General features: G+C 53.8%; 1 protein-coding gene across 1 annotated transcript; it reads right to left on the bottom strand.

Moving 5' to 3' along the window:
* Nucleotides 1-375: 375 nt before the first annotated feature.
* Nucleotides 376-11,393, bottom strand: SIX1 (SIX homeobox 1). Its single transcript, XM_048485842.1, has 2 exons — nucleotides 10,572-11,393; nucleotides 376-2,016 (listed from the first exon to the last, which is right to left on the bottom strand). The coding sequence occupies exons 1-2, from the start codon at nucleotides 11,129-11,131 to the stop codon at nucleotides 1,722-1,724; spliced, it is 855 nt and encodes a 284-aa protein (XP_048341799.1). The 5' UTR covers nucleotides 11,132-11,393; the 3' UTR covers nucleotides 376-1,721.
* Between the last annotated feature and the right edge of the window lie 7,110 nt (nucleotides 11,394-18,503).

The raw sequence follows: 18,503 nt of genomic DNA, 5'->3' as shown, positions 1-18,503 counted from the left end.
GGGTCTGACTCTCTCCCCCTGCAGTCAACAGGACTTCAAAAGTGCCCGGCTGGATCGGGACTGGTGGGTTGTTCTGTTCTCCCGTTGGGCCTCCAATTTTTCCCTTCCTAAAAGTGACCTTCCATGTGCTCTAAAAAAGTTTTTCCAGATGCTTTTTCCCCCCCTGCCAGGGAAAATATATTCTTAAGTCAACCACCGCAACCGCCCTCCAAAACCGAACCAACCCTCCCCTTTCCACCAGAGCAGAGGCAGCCCCAAGATTACTCCCGAGTAAGCAGATGCAAACCCCTCCTTGCCCTGGCCCCCAGGAGGAAGAAAGAGAATCCACCCACGCTCGCCCTTCCGTCCACCAATAAAACAGCCTCTCTCGGTGTGTCATTATTAATATTATTATTATTATTATTATTATTTTCCATTCAGTTGATCAAGGATTTAATTTAGATTCCTTCTGGGTACTAGAAACCCGGCAGAGAGGCAGGGAAACGCAAGCTGCCGCTGGAAACCAAAAGCAAAATCGCCAAGTTGGGGTGTTGGGCTGTTTTCTCCCTGATCCTATTTGCAAGCCAAACTATAGGAAAACAGAAAGCACCAAGGGGGTGGGGGTGGGGGGGGAACCCTATAAAAAGATCAAGGCGTTCTGGACAGACTTCCAGGGAGAAATCGCTCTTGGGTCGTTGCTGATGATTTTTTTTCTAACCCCCCCCTCCCCAAAGTCACGTGGTTGTATTTCCGAATTTCACCCCAAACATAAAAACAACCAAGAAGGGGACTGGGGGAGAGTTACACTTTACTCTAAAGGAGGACAGGGCTCACACGTCTGCCTCTTAAGACATAGATAGAATGCTAGCTTCTAATGCTGCCGTCGTTTTGTTTCCATCCGTGTAAAGCTACTTCCAAAAAAAAAAATATTTCAGAACGCTAAATCTGACACCCCCCCCCAAAAAAAAAATCTGTAAACTTAATTCACCCTCTCCAAGCCTCCCTTTCAAAATAATAAAATATTTGGGGACAGCCCCCTCTCCCTTTTTGATCTCCTCAAACTTCAAGCCAGGATAAAATTATCCTCCGCCCCTTAAGCAATACTACTCCAAAGACAGACTTACTAGGGTGCAAGCCCCTTGGAAGCCGACGAGTTTTACTTCCGAGTAACAGCATTGCGGTGGCTACTGTAAAATCATCTTCGCCTCCTTGGGGGGGGGGGGGAGGGACAAGATCCGTCCAGAAATTCAGCACTTTGAAAGTCCCTGGTCTAACAGGATTCTAAACCACTGCTGTGCCCAAGGTGGCTTACTCCCGTGTAAGGGTGCCTAGGATGCTAGCCTGAAGCTTAACTTTCTCCTTGGGAGTGGTATCAGTGCTTCTCTTTGCCTGGATGGGGTCCCCTCCCTTTAAAAATAAAAGCGAAACGAAACCATTTGCCATCCCTACTAAAGCTTAAATTATTTGGAAAGGATACTGTGCCTGTGGAGTACAGGTGTGTATCCATTCACCTGGGTGGGGGTAACCTTTGTTTGGCTAAGATATAACCAATTTGGGGAGGGGGCGATGGAAAAAAAGAGTGGGGAAAATGGGAGGGGGTTGGATTCCCGGCCAAAAAAGAGAAAGATCTGAAGAGTCACTTTAAGAACCACCAGGTGGGAGGAAGCCAGGTGAGAGGCTGAGGTCCCCTTGTGTACAAGTGCCGCGTTGGGGGAGGGGGGCGCCCGCCCGGGCCTCCGCGATTATGAGCCCAGGTCCACCAAACTGGACGTCAAGGGTCCCAGGAGCGAATCCTGCAGCTGGTGCTGGTGGGCGGGCAGGCCGTGGGGCGGCTGCGAGGCGCTTAAGCCGGTCAAGGCATAGGTGGAGTTCCTGGCGTGGCTCAGGTTGCCCTGGAGCAGCAGGATCGAGTTCTGGTCGGGGCTTTGGGGCGGCGAAAACTCTTCCTCCGAGCTGGACATCAGCGACTTGGGTCCTTCCAGGGGGGACAGTTGGTTGGCCTTGTTGGTCGAGGTGTTGTTGTTTTCCGTGTTCTCCCTGGTGGGGGGGGGAGGGGGGCAGAGGAAGGAAACAGACCCAGAAAGAGGGAGAGGTCAGTCATTTTAAAAATAAAAAAGAGGGGGGTGGGAAAGGGGGCGAGGAGCCAATGGAGCTGCTGGCACACACCCTTCCTTCCTTCCTTCCTTCCTTCCTTCCTTCCTTCCTTCCTTCCTTCCTTCCTTCCTTCCTTCCTTCCCATTTCTTTAAAACTTTTAAACTAGGGAACTCAAGTCAGTTTATCTTGGAGATAAAACAAGTCCATATATAAAAGCCTCTTGGGCTGCCTCCTAAGTGAGGGCACCTCACTCCAGGGGGTTGTTCCAAAATGGCGGGGCTGCCACTGAAAAGCCCCTGTCTGGCATAGCCACCAAACCAGCTCCTTTGATTGCCGTAATCAACCCGCTTCTTTTTTTCCTTTTAGAACTGCCTGGCAGACAAAACTGGTTTCAATGACTCGCAGATAGGAAACTCTTTCTCTCTCTCTCTAAAAAAAAGTCCTCTCCACGATTCTAAACTCTGTGGGTACTGTAAGAGGTCGCCACCCCTCCAGGCACCCCACGCAACAGGGCGTACCTCAGCCACAAATCCCATGGGTTCCCGAGAAAATTTCTTAACAGAGGACACCTGCACCGGATCGGGTACCTGCATGCCCCTTTTCCCATGGAAATAAAGCTCTAGATCACAACTGCAACTAGCAACTGAGTTTCTGTCCTGGATAAGGTCTGAGGCTTGCAGGTTTGGGGGTCACATTCTCGAGCCGGCTTTTCAAGCCACTTTCAGTGCACTTTGCAGCTGGATTTTAGTGTGCGGAACAGCAAAACCCACTTTCAAGCAATCCGGAAAGTGGATTGAAAGTGCATTATTCTGCCAGTGTGGAAAGGGGCCCCAGGAGACCCGCCTGGCCAAAGCAAACAGGACCATCTTCCAGACAGCTCTGCGCTTTTGGAGAAAACCCCCAAGCTGCTGGCCAGACTGACCTCTTTTTTTGGAAAAAGCAAACCTTGAAAAACTAGGACAACCCGCCACGCAGCCAGAGTCCAGGCCAAGCCAAGCCCTTTCTGGTTCCAGCTACTGCAGGGAGAAATCAACTCTGAGCTCCAGAACATTTTTGGGGTTGCCCTTCCAGGGCACTGGGTACAGCCCTCCCCCACAACCGATGCCTTAAAAGATTGGAAACGGGTTTGCTTGAGGCTTGGGTTTATATAACGACTTCGCTCTTTGCAAGCTGCAAGCATTCATTTCTCAGAAGCCGCGCACGGATCTATTTCTACGGCAGGCCTATTGCATTGCAGACGATCAGATAGAATCCAAAGCCTCAAATATATCAGTCTTTAAAATGCAACTATTTCTGCAGGAAAATATCAATGCATTTTTTAAAAAAATATCTCCGACAAATTCCCCCCCTACCAAAACCATTTCCAGCCTATGGGAGCCAAAGCGATTTCCTTGCCCGGGGTGAGTTTCAGAAGCTAGCTGGGGAGTTTCTTTCCCCTTCTGATCTTGGGGAAGGGCAGGCGGGGGAGGGGAGCTTTCTCCTGGTTTCAGGGGAAAAAAAGAAATGACTTCCCTAGCCAATCGATAGACCAGTCCCCTCGCCCTTGGTGTCCCTTACACCAGGCACCTCAAGGTGTAACACTTGTCCGGGTTGTGCTAAATCAAAAGTTTAAAAAAGGAAATAAAATAAACAATCTTTCTTCCCAGGGAAGGGTGATGCGCACCGCAGGTTCTCGAACACCCGATTGTGCAAAACAGGAGCACGGAAAAATGGGATATGTGGTCGCCCCAGCAACCGCCTGGTTGCAGGAGAGCAAGAAAGAGGAGACGCCAATGCAAAATAAGCCCATGCAAAATCAGAAAGGCCTGTTTCTCCCCGTTCTTCCACCTGGTCGGCTGCCTCCTCGCTCACAGCTTTGTTTGCATGCCCCTTTTGCTTGCTGTCCAGAGGCTACCAGGCTCTGGAAGAAGAAATCCTAAGGAAGGGGTTTTTCCTTAGAAGCCAGGGGAAATGCTGCGCTGTTCTTTTCCATGGCAGAGGATTTTCCGGAGGGATATTTTGTATTATTAGCCAAAAGGCATTTTGCTGGTCTCAGTGAGGAAGCCACCCGATAAGAGGAGCTGCCCAGCCCCAAACTAATTGCACCAAAGTGAAATTCCGGAACGTCTTACCCCATATGTCCCTGTGCGGCCTCTGCGTTTTGCTGGTTGTCCCTAGCCCCTCAATGATGCGGCTGGCCTCAATCCGGGCCAGGGCCTTTACAGCCCTGGCCCCTGCCTGGTGGAACACTTTGCCACCAGCTATCCGGGCCCTGCGGGATCTTGGGAGAGTTCCGCAGGGCCTGTAAGACCGAGCGTTTGGAGAGGCCGGCCACTGATGTACACCCACCTCTTCCCCCCCTTTAACACTCTGGACCCTTAATTTTTATGGGGCCCAACTCTCTGGGTTTGTTCTTTCCAGGGTGGGCCTATGAAGTTTTATGCTGGATGCCGATATAAATGTGTTTAATCCGCTGTTTTAAATGGGGTTTTAATGTGAATGGTTGAATTGTTGTTATTGTGTTGTTCACCGCCCAGAGCCCTTCGGGGGAGGGGCGGTATATAAAAATGATTATAAATAAATAAGTAAATAAGTTTTAAAGCACTGTAAAACCTCCAATGGACCAGGAGCCTGGCAGATGTCTGGCTTCCCCGCCAGTGGGATTTAAGTCCATGTCACTGCAACAGGGAGGGTGACGCCAAGCTGACCTCAAGAGAGCCCTTCAAGTTTGGAAGGGCCGTCCAGGAAGAAAGTCTGGCCGACCAACAGCTAAGTCAGGACATCTTGTAGGTCCACACACGGGAGGAACTTTATTAAAGTGGACTTAACATCTCTGTGCAGCGCAATCCTAAAAACACTTTCCTGGGAGTAAACCCTATTGAGTAGACCTGTTTCGGTCTTGCTGGGCTTGGTCGCCCTGACTTCACCCTTAAATCGATGGTTCTGGGTAGATTCGAATCTACCTACATTATTGTGTTTGGGGTGGGGGCAGAGCTAGGCAATTAATCCACATTTGTACATGCCGTGTACAACACAGAATGGGTTTCCTTCTTTTTCGTTCTTTCTTGCCATCAAGCCGCAGTCAATTTAGGGTGACCCATTGGGTTTTTCAAGGCAAGAGATGTCCAAAAGGGGTTGGTTACTGATGGCTTCTCCAAAGCAACCCCGGATTTCTTTGGTGGTCCCTCATCCAAATACTAACCAGGCGGTTTCTTTGGTGGTCCCTCATCCAAATACTAACCAGGCGCTGCTTTGCTTATAAGATCTGCACAGAAGAGGTTAGCCCAAGGCGATCCCAGTCAAGGTATCAGTTGTAATACCTGTCTGGGAAAATGAATTTAGTCTGTAGGGGTTTCGATGGGGTGGGGGCAGGGGGACTTGACCCCTGTGAGGGACCAGAGGCTGTCCCGCCCCTGAAGGAAAAATAAGCTGCTCCGGTGAGCCCCCATGAGTGCTGTCCCACCATCTCAACCACCTCGGAGAAGGGAGATGAGATGTTGGACACAGGAGAAGAGAAATTGAGTTCTGCCTGAGGGAGAGAGGAAATAATAGCTCAGGTGTGGTTCAGGGAAAATAGTGGGCCAAGCGAGAGGTAACTGCTTAGTCGTGAGGCAGGACAGTTTTATCTCCCGGAAGAGAAGAGAAGGCTCCGTAGTTAGGCCTGTCTCTGGTGATGGGAATGTCACACATTTAGGCCCCTTCCGCACATGCAGAATAATCCACTTTCAATCCACTTTCACAATTGTTTGCAAGTGGGTATTGCTATTCCATACAGTAAAATCCCAGCTGCAGCTGGTACCTTATGCAACAACCCACCGATAAACTAATCGACCTAATTGTCCCTATATTAATTCCGCCTCCGTGATTCTAATCATCTCCTGTGCCACAAAACTTAATCTCTCTGCAATTAGCCCAAAGCCTACGCATTCCCTACCTGTAGGACACCTGGAAAACCGAGGGACAGGTTTCGAGTTCAAAAGGAACCTGGGTCACTTAATTTTTAGGACACTAATTTTTAGGACACTGTCTGCCTCTCCTCAGTAGGAAAAGAAAAGTCTTTTCCTACCCTCTCCCTTTCCCATGGCACCCACAAAAATCTAGAGAGGCAGGATCCCAAATAGAAATTTAAACACTGATTTCTCTGGGAAGAAGCGAGGCTGCAATCTTAGCCAGCAACGCCAAAGACTATTGTGGCTCCCGGCTGCAAATGCGAGCGGAGTGGGGGCTGTTTGGGGAAAGAGAAAAGAGAGGGGGGGGATGTTTTACGATTCTCCGAAGAGCTGGCTCATATTTTCATCATGGTTTCACGGCTGCAGCTGCCCGGTTTGGCCTCTTATTTAGACAGCTGCTCTGGAGCTGCTGCTGTTGATGTCAGTGTTAGCTTAGGTGAAGGGGGCCAGAACGGTCCAGACACAAATCTGCATATATTTAGGGCTGGGGGGATTGCAGCACCTGATAGAAAAGAGAATGGATTTTTGTATGTTTTCCCAAGCGATGGTTTAGGTTTGGGAGACAGCGGTGTGAATGCTCTTGATGCGGATTAAATGGCGCGGGGGGGGAGATCATTTGGAGCCCCTTGGGAAGCTTGAAACCAGGTTGGGCTTTCTCTCCCACCCAGCCCCCCATGGGGAAATGTGAACAGCTGCACTGGTTGGATCTCCCAAATGGCTCCCGGGCTCATAACCCGTTCACAAGCGTGCCCACGTGAAAGGTTTTTTAGTCTGTGTGCTGCTGCTCTGTCGCCCGGCGCTAGGAATTGAAAACACTGCACACTCCCAGGGCCCACAACCCCCTAGTCTATCTCCCAAAACTGTAGAGTTGGATCCTGAGCACAATTATTTAACTTAACCCGCAGGGGATCCACTGAAAAGAGCCCTAGCCAGCTTCCTCCCTCGCTTCTCTGGCCCTCTGTTTCTTTAGCAGGGCAAAGAGGTCTTTCCACCTTCTCAGCTGGTTGGCTTCAACTAACAGTCTGGATGGGAGTCTAGCGCCTCTCCGGTGTCTCCTTTTCTCTTCCGGAGGACGCAGCAGCTGAGACTGTTCTCCAAAGATTCCGCACAGCGCATTTATAACAGCGTTCATTTATCACTGTTCACTTTTCCCCAGAAGGGAAAGCGAGTTCATTTATCAGGATTGCAACACGCGCTATAAATGTGCTGTGCCGAATCCGCTTCGGTTCCCACCCAGATAAAACCACGTTTGGAACCCGCACCCTTGGCTTAAGCCGCTGGCTCCTAGGCAGTGGTGGTGAACCTAGGGCCCCTTCCGCACATGCAAAATAATGCGTTTTCAAACCACTTTCACAACTGTTTGCAAGTGGATTTTGCTATTCCACACAGCTTCAAAGAGCACTGGAAGCAGTTTGAAAGTGCATTATTCTGCGTGTGCGGAATGAGCCTATGACACTCCAGATGTTCATGGACTACAATTCCCATCAACCCCTGCCAGCATGGCCATAAGTTTGCCCTCAGGGTCCTAGGGTGACTTCCCCAACCCCATTTAAATCCCCATTCCTAGGGGCCCAGATCCGTTTTCTCCTTCCCTTCTTCTCCTTCCCAGCTCGCCTCTCTTGTTATCTGCGTCTCCTCTACTCCCAGAACTGGATTAGGATTCTGCTGTAGCCCCCAGTCTTATCTGCTCCTGTTTATATATCCCATAATTTTTTTTATGCTGCAGGCACATCACTTCCTCACCTGGCTCTGGTTCCGTTTGCAATTTGCGGCGCCGCGCAACATAAACCCGCTGAATTCGGATCCGCCACTGCGGAGTCCCGAACCCACGGAGCTGCCCCCCTGCTGTTTTAGGGGACCAAATCAACGGAGCTCCTTGCGGTTCGGACCCCACGGAGACCCGATGGGGCCCAGATAGTCTTGCAAGGGGTTGGGGGGGGGGGTGTCTGTCTGCGCGTGGGTGTAGGATCTGGGAGCCATCAAAGGCCCTGACACCCTAATCCTAAACACATGTAAAGCCTTTCAAAGCCAAGTACTTCCATTTAACTGGGGCGTGGAGGGAGTTGTAAGGAAGATAAACTACTCCCCCCCAAACCTTCCCCTAACATGCTTGTTTTATTAATCCCCCTCTCCCCATCCTTATTGCTCCTTTCCCGAACTGGTGGGTCTCCGAGGCCGGAGCAAAGAGGCGGGGAGAGTAGAACTGACCAGGAGTTTTCTGTGGATAGCTGCACCCGGTCAGTGGCAAAAGAGCCGAATTCGAATGCAGGAGCCCCTTAAAAGACCAATCTATGAAAACCCTGACAGAGCTTGAGAAAGTAAATATGCTCTTAAACTGTAATGACCTCGACTGTTGCCTCGCAGTGGCAAAGTTTCTGGCTGAGGTTTGCGAACGGAACTTATGATCCAGTGTGAAGTTTTATCTAGTAAATTTAACTGTATTTATATTGTATGTTCTATATGCCAATAAAGGCTTATTGAATTGACCCACTGGGCCCCTGCCGCACAGGCAGAATAATGCACCTTCAATCCGTTTTGCAGCTGGATTTTACTGTGCGGAATAGCCCAGCCCACTCGCAAACAATTGTGAAAGTGGATTGAAAGTGCATTATTTTTGCCTGTGCGGAAGGGGCCCTAAAGACCAAACAAGGTTTCCAGGGGGTGCGCTTTCCCAGTCGAGGCCCCCTCCCCCCTTGGATCGGAAGCCAGCTTAGACAGGAAAGCTTCGGCCCAGAAAACCTGCTCGGTGCAACTACCGGGTTCAGATCTCGCCCTTTGAGAGGGAGTCACCGATCCGAATTAAAGGGTTGCAAGAAAAGTTAAAGGGTTGCAAGAAAAGAAGGCCTCCCGTTTGCATCAGGGGCTTGACTTGCACGATTCAGTCACAGCCCTATTTTTTGAGCCTAGCGGAGGGGGAAGGGAAGTGTGGTTTCTCAGAAGGTGACCCCCTGACCTCCCTTTCCGACCCGTCTGGCTTCTAGCTGACTTTTAAATAACACGCCGCTTTCCAAACCGCTTCGCCGCACGGAACGGGGAGCAAACCCCACGGCGGGCCAGCTTCGACTCCGGAGTGGCCCCGTCTGGACCGAGCCCTGGGGTCTCCAGCCCAGCACAGAGGCCCACAAGATTGCCAAGGTCAGCTTTCATTCTGGCAAGCCCAGAACCTCAAGGGAGTGGGTTCGAATCCTGAGGTCCTAGGGCGAACCCGCTGGAAACCTCGGGGCGTTCGCTCCCACCTAACCCTTCTCTGCTTGAGCTCCAGAGCCGAAGATGAACTCCAGTCCAGGGTGGCGGGTTCAAATTCTGCTTTTTTTCACCCAGGCTGTTGCCGGGCGCCGGAGTTTGGCAGCTGCGGTTAGCCCAGGCGCCTGGGGGCGGGGGGGGGGGGGGAGTTTGGGTTTTCTTAAACAAACCCCCCAACCAGACACAACAACGCAGCCTGGAGACGGCCCGACCTCAACCCGAGGAGCGGATCAGTACCACCACCGCGGAGGTTAGGGGGGGATTCTTGGGGCATCCCTTTGCCGGGCGCCCCCAGGAAGGACTCCCCAAGTCGGAACGGAGTTGGGCGGAGAGCTGGAGGCGGAGGACGGAAGGGAACAGGCTTGGGGATCGCGAGCAGGAGAAACTCCATCTGGGGTGGGAGAAAAAGGCCCCACTAAGCCGGGGCAGAGAGGTTTGGACGCGGCGCCAAACGGGCAGGCAGCCGGGCACCAGGCGTGGCGCGGCCGTCTGAGAAGCGGCGATCCGCAGCCATGTTGAGCCAGCGCCGGCCTCCTGTGAGTGAGCCTCCCCCCCAAAACCCTGGGGCCGAGAGGGCTGTCTGGCCAGCCCCGCCAGAGCCATTTGGTGCGCCTTGGGGGAGGCGGCGGGCTAGGTGCGAACGCGGCGCCTCCGATCTGGTCTCGAACTTTGCGCCGGGCCAGGTCGGAGCCGGGCGGTCCGTCCTCCTCCGGGCCTGATCCAGCCCCTTCGGAGCCCGCGATGACTTCTCCTAACGAAACCCTCCTCCTCAAGCGATCCGGCCAGGCGTTGGGGAGAGCCGGCTAAACCTCCCCGCCGGCAGCAGGCAAGTCCGAATTCTCCCGGGGGTGGGGCACACAGTGTCTGGATCGCCTCCTCCCTAAAAAAAAACCCTTCCTCATCCCTGCCATCGGGTTCCGTCGGGGGTCCCCCGGGGGCGCCCCCACCTTTCCTCCCCCGGCAGCAGGCAAGTCCGAATTCTCCTGGGGGGGCCTACACCGTGTCTGGATCGCCCCCTCCCTTAAAAAAACCCCTTCCTCGTCCCTTCCGTCGGGGGTCCCCACCCTTCCTCCCTGGGCAGCAGGCAAGTCCGAATTCTCCGGGGGGGGGGCACACCGTGTCTGGATCGCCCCCTCCCTTAAAAAAACCCCTTCCTCGTCCCTTCCGTCGGGGGTCCCCACCCTTCCTCCCTGGGCAGCAGGCAAGTCCGAATTCTCCGGGGGGGGGGGAGTGGCAGCCGTGCCTAGATCGCCCCCTCCCCAAAAACCAATCCCCTTCCTCGTCCGTCGGGGGGGTCCCCCGGGGAGCGGGGGGGTCGCACCCACCTTTCCTTGGCCTCGGCGGCGCGGTCGCGCTGGCGCCGGTTCTTGAACCAGTTGCTGACCTGCGTGGTGGTGAGGCCGGTGGCCTCGGCCAGCTCGCGCTTCTCGCGGGGGGACGGGTAGGGGTTGTGGGCGTACCACTCGCGCAGCACCCCGCGGGACTTCTCCTTGAAGCAGTAGCTGGTCTCCTCGCCGTCCCAGATGGTGCGCGGCAGCGGGAACTTGCGCCGCACGCGGTACTTGCCCACGGCGCCGAGGGGGCGGCCGCGCAGCTTCTCGGCCTCCACGTAGTGCGCCTTGAGCCACAGCTGCTGCAGCTTGGCGTGGTTGTGCGCCGAGAACTGGTGGCTCTCCAGGATCTTGTAGAGCTCGCGGAAGTTGCCCCGGTGGAAGGCCACCACCGCCTTGGCCTTCAGCACGCTCTCGTTCTTGTGCAGGTGGTCGCACGCCGGCAGCGACCACAGGAACCGGCCCAGCCGCTCCAGGTTGCCCCCCTGCTGCAGCACCTCGCACACGCACGCCACTTGCTCCTGCGTGAAGCCGAACGACGGCAGCAGCGACATGGTGGACCCCCCCCCCCGGCCCGGTCCGGCCCGGTTCCCCCCCCCCCGCTCCCCAGCCGAAACGACGGGGCTGCTTCTCCGTCCGCCGCCCGCGCCGGGCCTCGAACCCCGGGAGGCGCGGGAAGGACCCCCGACGGCGCGTCCCAGCCCCAGCCGGGCCTGCGTGGCTACCAGAGCGCGCGGCTGCTGCTGCTGCTTCTTCTGCTGTTGCTGCTGCGGCTTCTCCCGCTCCCAGCCCGAGCCGAGTGGCGCAGCGGAGGCGGAGGCCGGCCGGAATGGGGATGGGGGGGGGGGGTTGGAGCTCTCCGGCTCGGGGGGGGGGAGGAGGAGGGAGAGCGGCAGAGACGTCAGGAGGCTGCAACCCGAGCCCCTTCTCGGGTGTCACCGAAGGGGGACGCGGCTCTGGGCAAATCAATTATTGCAAGCCGGGAGGGGGGGGGGAGAGACACACACACAGGGCCCCCCCCAGCCCCCTCCCCACAGCTAGCCAACCTCCCCTCCAAACCCACACACAGCTAGCCAACCTCTTTCCCTGCACACACAGCTAGCCAACCTTCCACCCCAGCTAGCCAACCTTCCCCCCACACCCAGCTAGCCAACCTCCCCCCCCACACCCAGCTAGCCAACCTTCCACCCCAGCTAGCCAACCTCCCCCCAACTAGTCAGCCTTCCCTCCTCTTCTTTCCGTTTCTTCCCCCCCCCCTTTTTAAGACCTGCTCCGCCAGGTGAGCTCATATTTAATCACTTTAATGTTGGGGATGAATAAATGATGCCCCCCTCCCATGTTGATTAGTAATTCGAAGCCGTCTCCTATCTTGGGGGAGGGGGGAGCCAGGAGCCCCGCGCACCTCTGTATGGGGCGGATTATTATTATTATTATTATTAATAATAATAATAATAATAATAATAATAATAATAATAATAATAATAATAATAATAGCAGGCCCCATAACGAGAGTAGGTTGCTTCCATAACTTTTTGAGAAGAGAGGTTGGAGGGGTTGCTATGCGGGGGTCCCCTTGTTTTCGAGGGAGGGGTGGGCAGGTGGGAATGGGGGGTCTTTGCACCGGAGCAAGGGAAGGAGAGGACTTTGGTGTGTAAACAGGTGGGAGTTAGAATTTGTCCCTTGAGGGGGAAAATGTCTGGCATCACCTGGAGGCTGGGGGGAGCCCGATATTCACGCGGGGGGGGGGTATAAAAAGGGCCCTAAATGTACCCCCACTATTAAGTCCTTCAGTGGGGACAAATCTGGTTCAAGTCGCTGGGCAAGAATTTCAGTCTTCCCTGGGCGATTTAGCCTTCACCTGAACGTGCAAAACAACTCCGGCCTGAAATGGCTGAATTGGGACTCACTGGGCGCTTCCCGCACATGCTGAATAACGCACTTTTAACTCTCCTTCAGCGCACTTTAACCACCATTGGCAAGTGGATTCTTCGGTTTCGCACAGTACAAACCCAGCTGCAAAGTGAATTGAAAGTGCATTATTCAGCATGTGTAAAGGTGCCCTCGCACAGGTGTCAAACTCATGGACTAGCAGGGGATGATGGGAACTGTCCTTAACATCTGGAGGGCCACACTACCCACGCTCCAATAGGAAGGGAGGGAGGGAGGGAGGGAGGATGCTGGCAGGGGATGATGGGAACTGTAGTCCATAATATCTGGAGGACACACTACTCAGGCTCCAATAGGAAGGAAGGAAGGAAGGAAGGAAGGAAGGAAGGAAGGAAGGAAGGAAGGAAGGAAGGAAGGAAGGAAGGAAGGAAGGAAGGAAGGAAGGAAGGAAGGAAGGAAGGAAGGAAGGAAGGAAGGAAGGAAGGAAGGAAGGAAGGAAGGAAGGAAGGAAGGAAGGAAGGCTGGGATTTCTATCTAAGATTGTTAACTCCCATCCATTATGAATGAATAGGCTCTGTTCCATTATTGATTAGACTTGAGGTTTGCGTAATTACCCCCATCTTGACCTTCCCTGCAGGTTTTGTTCAGTCCCTTGATCAGCCCATTTTTTAATACCCCTAAATAAAAGGACTTCTTGGGGAGCACGGCACCAAACTGCTGCCTTTAACAGAATCAGGCAATTGGTCCCTGGAAGCCAGGGGTATCGCCTACTCTGACTGGCAGTGGCTCTCCAGGGTGTCTTTCGCCACCTCCGCCTCTTAACTGGAGATACCCAGGATGGGATTGGCTCTGGGACTTTCAACATGCTAAGTGGATGCTCTACGGCTCCTCGGTCTACTGAGGTCAGTATTGTCTGCTCTGGCTGGCAGCCGCCCTCCAGGGTTATTTTCTATCATACTTACTTCCTGGAAATGTTGGGGATTGAACCTGTCACCTCCTGACCACTGAATCTGGCCTCTGAAGAGGAGGACTGTAGCCCAGAAGACCCCATGCTTGAGTCCCTAGTCTGGGGGGTATCAATGGCCACAACATTTCCAGGTTCTTTTGTATCCAGTTTCTTTTTGGAACCAGAGGTTTCTGTCCAGGTAAATCCCAGGGTCTTGGGGGGGGGGGGGAGAGATCATTTCGGGAAGCCCACCAAGAGATCCTCTCCAAACAGAAGGAAATCTATTGTCCCTGAGAGGCCCCAAGTGGCAGATCAAAACAATGAGGCCCAGATAAGCAAGGCTTGCCTGCCGGGGGAAGCCCTTTTGCGGGGGTCTGGGTTTTGTGCTGAGTTTTTAATCTTGCAGGCCAGATAAGAGAGGCCAGAAGATAAAGGCCTTTTTCATTTGCAGATTTCAAATAGCACCTTTCAGCCTTTCAGACCACACAGCACCCAATGGAAGCGAGGGGGGGGGGGGCTGGTGTGGGTGAATTCGGAGCCATCGGAGGACAGGTGAGAACACAGTGTGGTCTAATGGTTAACGTTGGGGGAGGTGGGGAGCCGGGTTCAAATCCCCCTTTTGCTCTAAAGCGGGGCGATTATGGGCAGTTGTGCTCGCTCAGCCTAGCCTACCTCACAAGGCTGTTTTGGGGTCCTTAAAAGAAGAGAGGGGGAGTGGGGCCTCTGGCATCTGTGAGGTTGGCATCCCTGCTTGGATTGCTTCCCTCAATATTGTTGCTGGGGCATAGGGGGTGGACTAGATGATCTTGTGGCGGCCTAAGAGTTCTGTGTGACTCCTGCTCTGCTATGTGCCTGCAAACCTGCTCTGATCTAAAACTTTCTTTTGCATCCTGTTGGTGTCTATTTGTGCCCACTGCTCCCATACACACCCAGACATGCGCAATTGCTTCCCGCCCCAGTTTAATCCTGTGCAGTGTAGCTTTTGGAGTGTCAGTTCAATATCTCGGAGACCTGGGTTCAGATCCTCTGCCATGGAACCTGGCAGGAAGGCCTGGGGCCAGTCTCGCACGCTCCGCCTAACCTACCTTGCAGGGTTGTTGTTGAAGATAAAATATGCTGTGGTAAGCTGATCTCAGTGCCTTTGAGGACAGAAGCAGGATATCTAAATAAAATAGGTGCTCCTGGCTGCCACTGTTCCCTCCCCAGCTCAGTTCCCTGTGTTTGAATTCACACACTCCAGCACTGCTGTACATTCCTGGCTGCCACTGATCCCTTTTCCCTGGTGAAGTTGCTATGAATACACTCAAGCACAGCCATACCTTCCTGGCTGCCACTGAATTCCGCCCCCGCCCCTTCCCGGTTTAATGCTCTATGTCTTGAATGCACATGCTCAAACCCAGCCATACCTTCCTGGCTGCCACTGAATCCTCCCCCCCTTTCCCGGTTTAATGCTCTATGTCTTGAATGCACACGCTCAAACCCAGCCATACCTTCCTGGCTGCCACTGAATCCCCCCTTTCTCAGTTTAATGCTCTATGTCTTGAATGCACACGCTCAAACCCAGCCATACCTTCCTGGCTGCCACTGAATCCCCCCTTTCTCAGTTTAATGCTCTATGTCTTGAATGCACATGCTCAAACCCAGCCATACCTTCCTGGCTGCCACTGAATCCCCCCTTTCTCAGTTTAATGCTCTATGTCTTGAATGCACATGCTCAAACCCAGCCATACCTTCCTGGCTGCCACTGAATCCCCCCTTTCTCAGTTTAATGCTCTATGTCTTGAATGCACACGCTCAAACCCAGCCATACCTTCCTGGCTGCCACTGAATCCCCCCTTTATTGGTTTAATGCTCTATGTCTTGAATGCACATGCTCAAACCCAGCCATACCTTCCTTGCTGCCACTGAACCCCCCCACTTTCCCGGTTTAATGCTCTGGGTTTTGAATGCACACGCTCAAGCACAGCTGTACCTTCCTGGCTGCCACTGAATCCCCCCCTCCCCTTCCCAGTTTCAAGATCTATGTTTTGAAGACACCCACTCAAGCACAGCCAGACCTTCCTGGCTGCCACGGAGAAGAACCAACACAAGAACCACATCAACCACTTTGGGTTCCTATTGTGGGGCAAGGCAAGGGTGGAGAACGAAGAGGAAGGATTTTGATTTTGTTTTTAATTCAGAGACCATGTACACCTCTGCTTTTTTTTAAATAAAAAAGACGCCCCCAGCCCCCCAGCCCCGCTCCCCGTCCGTGTGGGTCCAGCCGCTGGGCACATTCACGCCCCATGTCTGGTACTTTTCCTGGGCCGGTTTTATTTTGGTCCCGAGCGCTGCCGGCCAGAGGAGCCTCCGCTTGGCCGGGCTCCTTATTGACAAGGCAGCTGCGCCGAGACCGGAACGGGGCTCTCCCCTCCCCTCCCCTGGGGGGGGTGGGGCTGCATAAATAAATAAATAAAGCGGCGGAAAAAAAACCCTCCAGGTACCGTAAAGCCTCGAACAGTCGCGCAGGGGCTTTTTTTTCTCTCCCCCGTGCAACCAGGCAGGAGGGGCTTGGCCACCTAGCCACACGCTCGCTTGCCTCCCCCCCCCCCCGCCCCTGGAAGCGGGGACGCGGTTCTGCTCCGCTTCGGTTCAGTGGGTCCGCCTTTTCCTCGTTTCCGGGCGGGGCTGGGGGGGGGGGGCAACGGGGCTGACAGATGATCCCCGCGGGGCAGGCAAGACGGATCCGCACCAAATGGCTGCAGAGCCACCTCTCCGCTGACGGCTGTTTGTCTTCCCAAGGGCGCCCGGCCACCCCCCACCCCCCTCCGCCAGCCCTGAGTAGTAAAGTCTGAGTAGCCAACAAGGGGGTTCATCATCTCTGGTCACAGAACTGAGCCGGATCTGATTGTAATTCTCTTTTTTGGGGGGGGGGGGCGACACCCTCCTACGCGACACGGCAAATAGAATTACAATAATATGCAAAACCGTGTGTGCGTCTGCGTGTGCGTGTGTGGCGGGATTTCAGGCGCGCGGTGAAATTGACGCGCGGGGGAAGCGAGTGGAATTGATTCACTCCGGATTCGTTCATTCCCTACGCCGAAGTTTTTATCCCGACACTGCGGTTGACTCCCGGAGGCGCCCCTGGGCGCGGGTCGCCGTTTTACGGCGCGCCCTCGGGGCTCCCCCTCCCGAACCCCTTTGACTCCGGATCGGGACCGCGAAGGCGCAAAGTTTCCAAACCCGATCGCGCCAGGAACAGAGCGCTTTGCTTGCAAATGAAACCGCCTGTAACCCCCGCCTAGGCTTCCGAATATGCTAGGTTAGGATCGCGCCGTGCGCTCTGGGCTTGGGACGGAACGCGGCGCAGCGACTCCGAATTAAGGAACGGGGGAGGCTTCCGCGCAAGTAAAGAGCCCGAGAGCCAAGGGCGCGCTTGGCTGGATGGCACAGGGGTCGCGTCGGATGGCTTCGGGCTGCTCCGGCTCCAAGAAGCGCCACAAGGGGTCTCTGCCGCCCGTTTCGAACCCGGACCCCAGACTCAGCGGCCGGCGGCCACGGAAGCAGTCGCCTCTCCCTTCCAGGGCTGCGAACCGGGACCAAGAAACGGAGCGGGCCGCGATCCTGCTGGGCTTGTGGCGGGGAGCAGACGGAGCGTTTCCACCGCAGCAGACGGAGAGGGGCGCAGATCTGGCCTCTCCCCGGAATCGAATCGCTTTCAGGCAGGGATTCCGGATCATCTGTTTCCTTTGGCTGCAGAGAGGACATGTCCAAACTCCAAGGATCTGGTGTTTCCCGGATCCCGACCGCGTTTGCTCAGAAGCAAGCCCGACGGATTTCAGTAGTGAATATAATATAATATAATATGATATAATATAATATAATATAATATAATATAAATGCAATATGATATTGATATAAAATGCAATATATAAAAATACAACATGATATTGTATTATAAGAGTAGATTAATGGGGTTGCTTGGATCCGCACCTGCATTAGGCTGATACATCATTGACATCCTAAGAGGTTCTTGGGGTGCGAATGGAGGCCAAAACTTGACCTTTTCTGATTTAATAAAGTCATAATAAATCAGTCTCTGCTTCCCAGCGTCCGACGACTGCCGGATCCTTCCCCCCTCGGCGCGTTTACTCGGAAGGAAAGCCCACCGAAAGGAGCGGGCGACCCACCCGGAGCCTGTCTACTCGGGAGTAAACGCGGCGGCGGCGCGTTGCCTTTGGCTGGGCTCCTGTACGCACGGCTGCCTGCCACGAACGGATTTGAGGCCTGAGTCGGCCGGGTTTACTCGGAAGCAGCTTGGAAGCTGTTCGCAAAAATATCCCATTATTTTTCTTTTTAACAGCACGCAAACATTTCAGGCCGCCGCGATCTACGCAGCGAGTGAGCCGGAGTTCTTTGGGTTTCCGCGGTTTTCTTTCCCCGGGGGGGGTTTGCAAAGTGCAGGGCGGGGGGATTCTCTGCTGTTTGGGGCCGCGTAATATATATATATTTTCCTGGCCTTTTAAAAAAATGTATCGCATTAAATTTAGTTGTATTGAATCGCGTTGCGGGAGTTTGACGTGTTGTGGTTCCCAGCCTCGGGGGCCAGTGCAGAAGTCCGGCATATAAATACGGTAGATCGGCTGTCAATAAGATCAACCTGTTTAGGGCGCTTGGAGGGACTCCCAAACGCCTTTACGCGGGAGTAAATCTGCTCGGTAATGTTCCCTCCCAGATAGTACCCTGGCCCGTGGCAATCCCTTTGGATCGGTTTGTGGGGGATATTTCCCACCAGGGTCTGCAAACTTTCGTGGGACCGGACTGCCAGTTTCTCTATCGACGGGCGCTTTTCCAGCCCGGATCAGGGAAGAAGCGGTCGAGCTCCGCAGCGAATCCTGCTTTACGGCAGAATAATAATAAAATAATAATAATAATGAACCGGGTAAAGGGCCGGCAGCTGTGAAATCAACCATAATGACAATAAAATGAGGTTATAATGATGTCAATAAAACAACAACCATCAAGCTCCAATTGTAATAAAAGGCCACCAACCAGCTAAAGGACTGGCAGCTGTGCTATTAAGCAAATAACAACAACAACAATAATGATAATGA

Source organism: Sphaerodactylus townsendi, linkage group LG02, assembly GCF_021028975.2.
Source record: "Sphaerodactylus townsendi isolate TG3544 linkage group LG02, MPM_Stown_v2.3, whole genome shotgun sequence".
In the NCBI taxonomy this organism is placed as follows: domain Eukaryota; kingdom Metazoa; phylum Chordata; class Lepidosauria; order Squamata; family Sphaerodactylidae; genus Sphaerodactylus; species Sphaerodactylus townsendi.
This window is presented reverse-complemented; position numbering and strand designations above follow the sequence as displayed.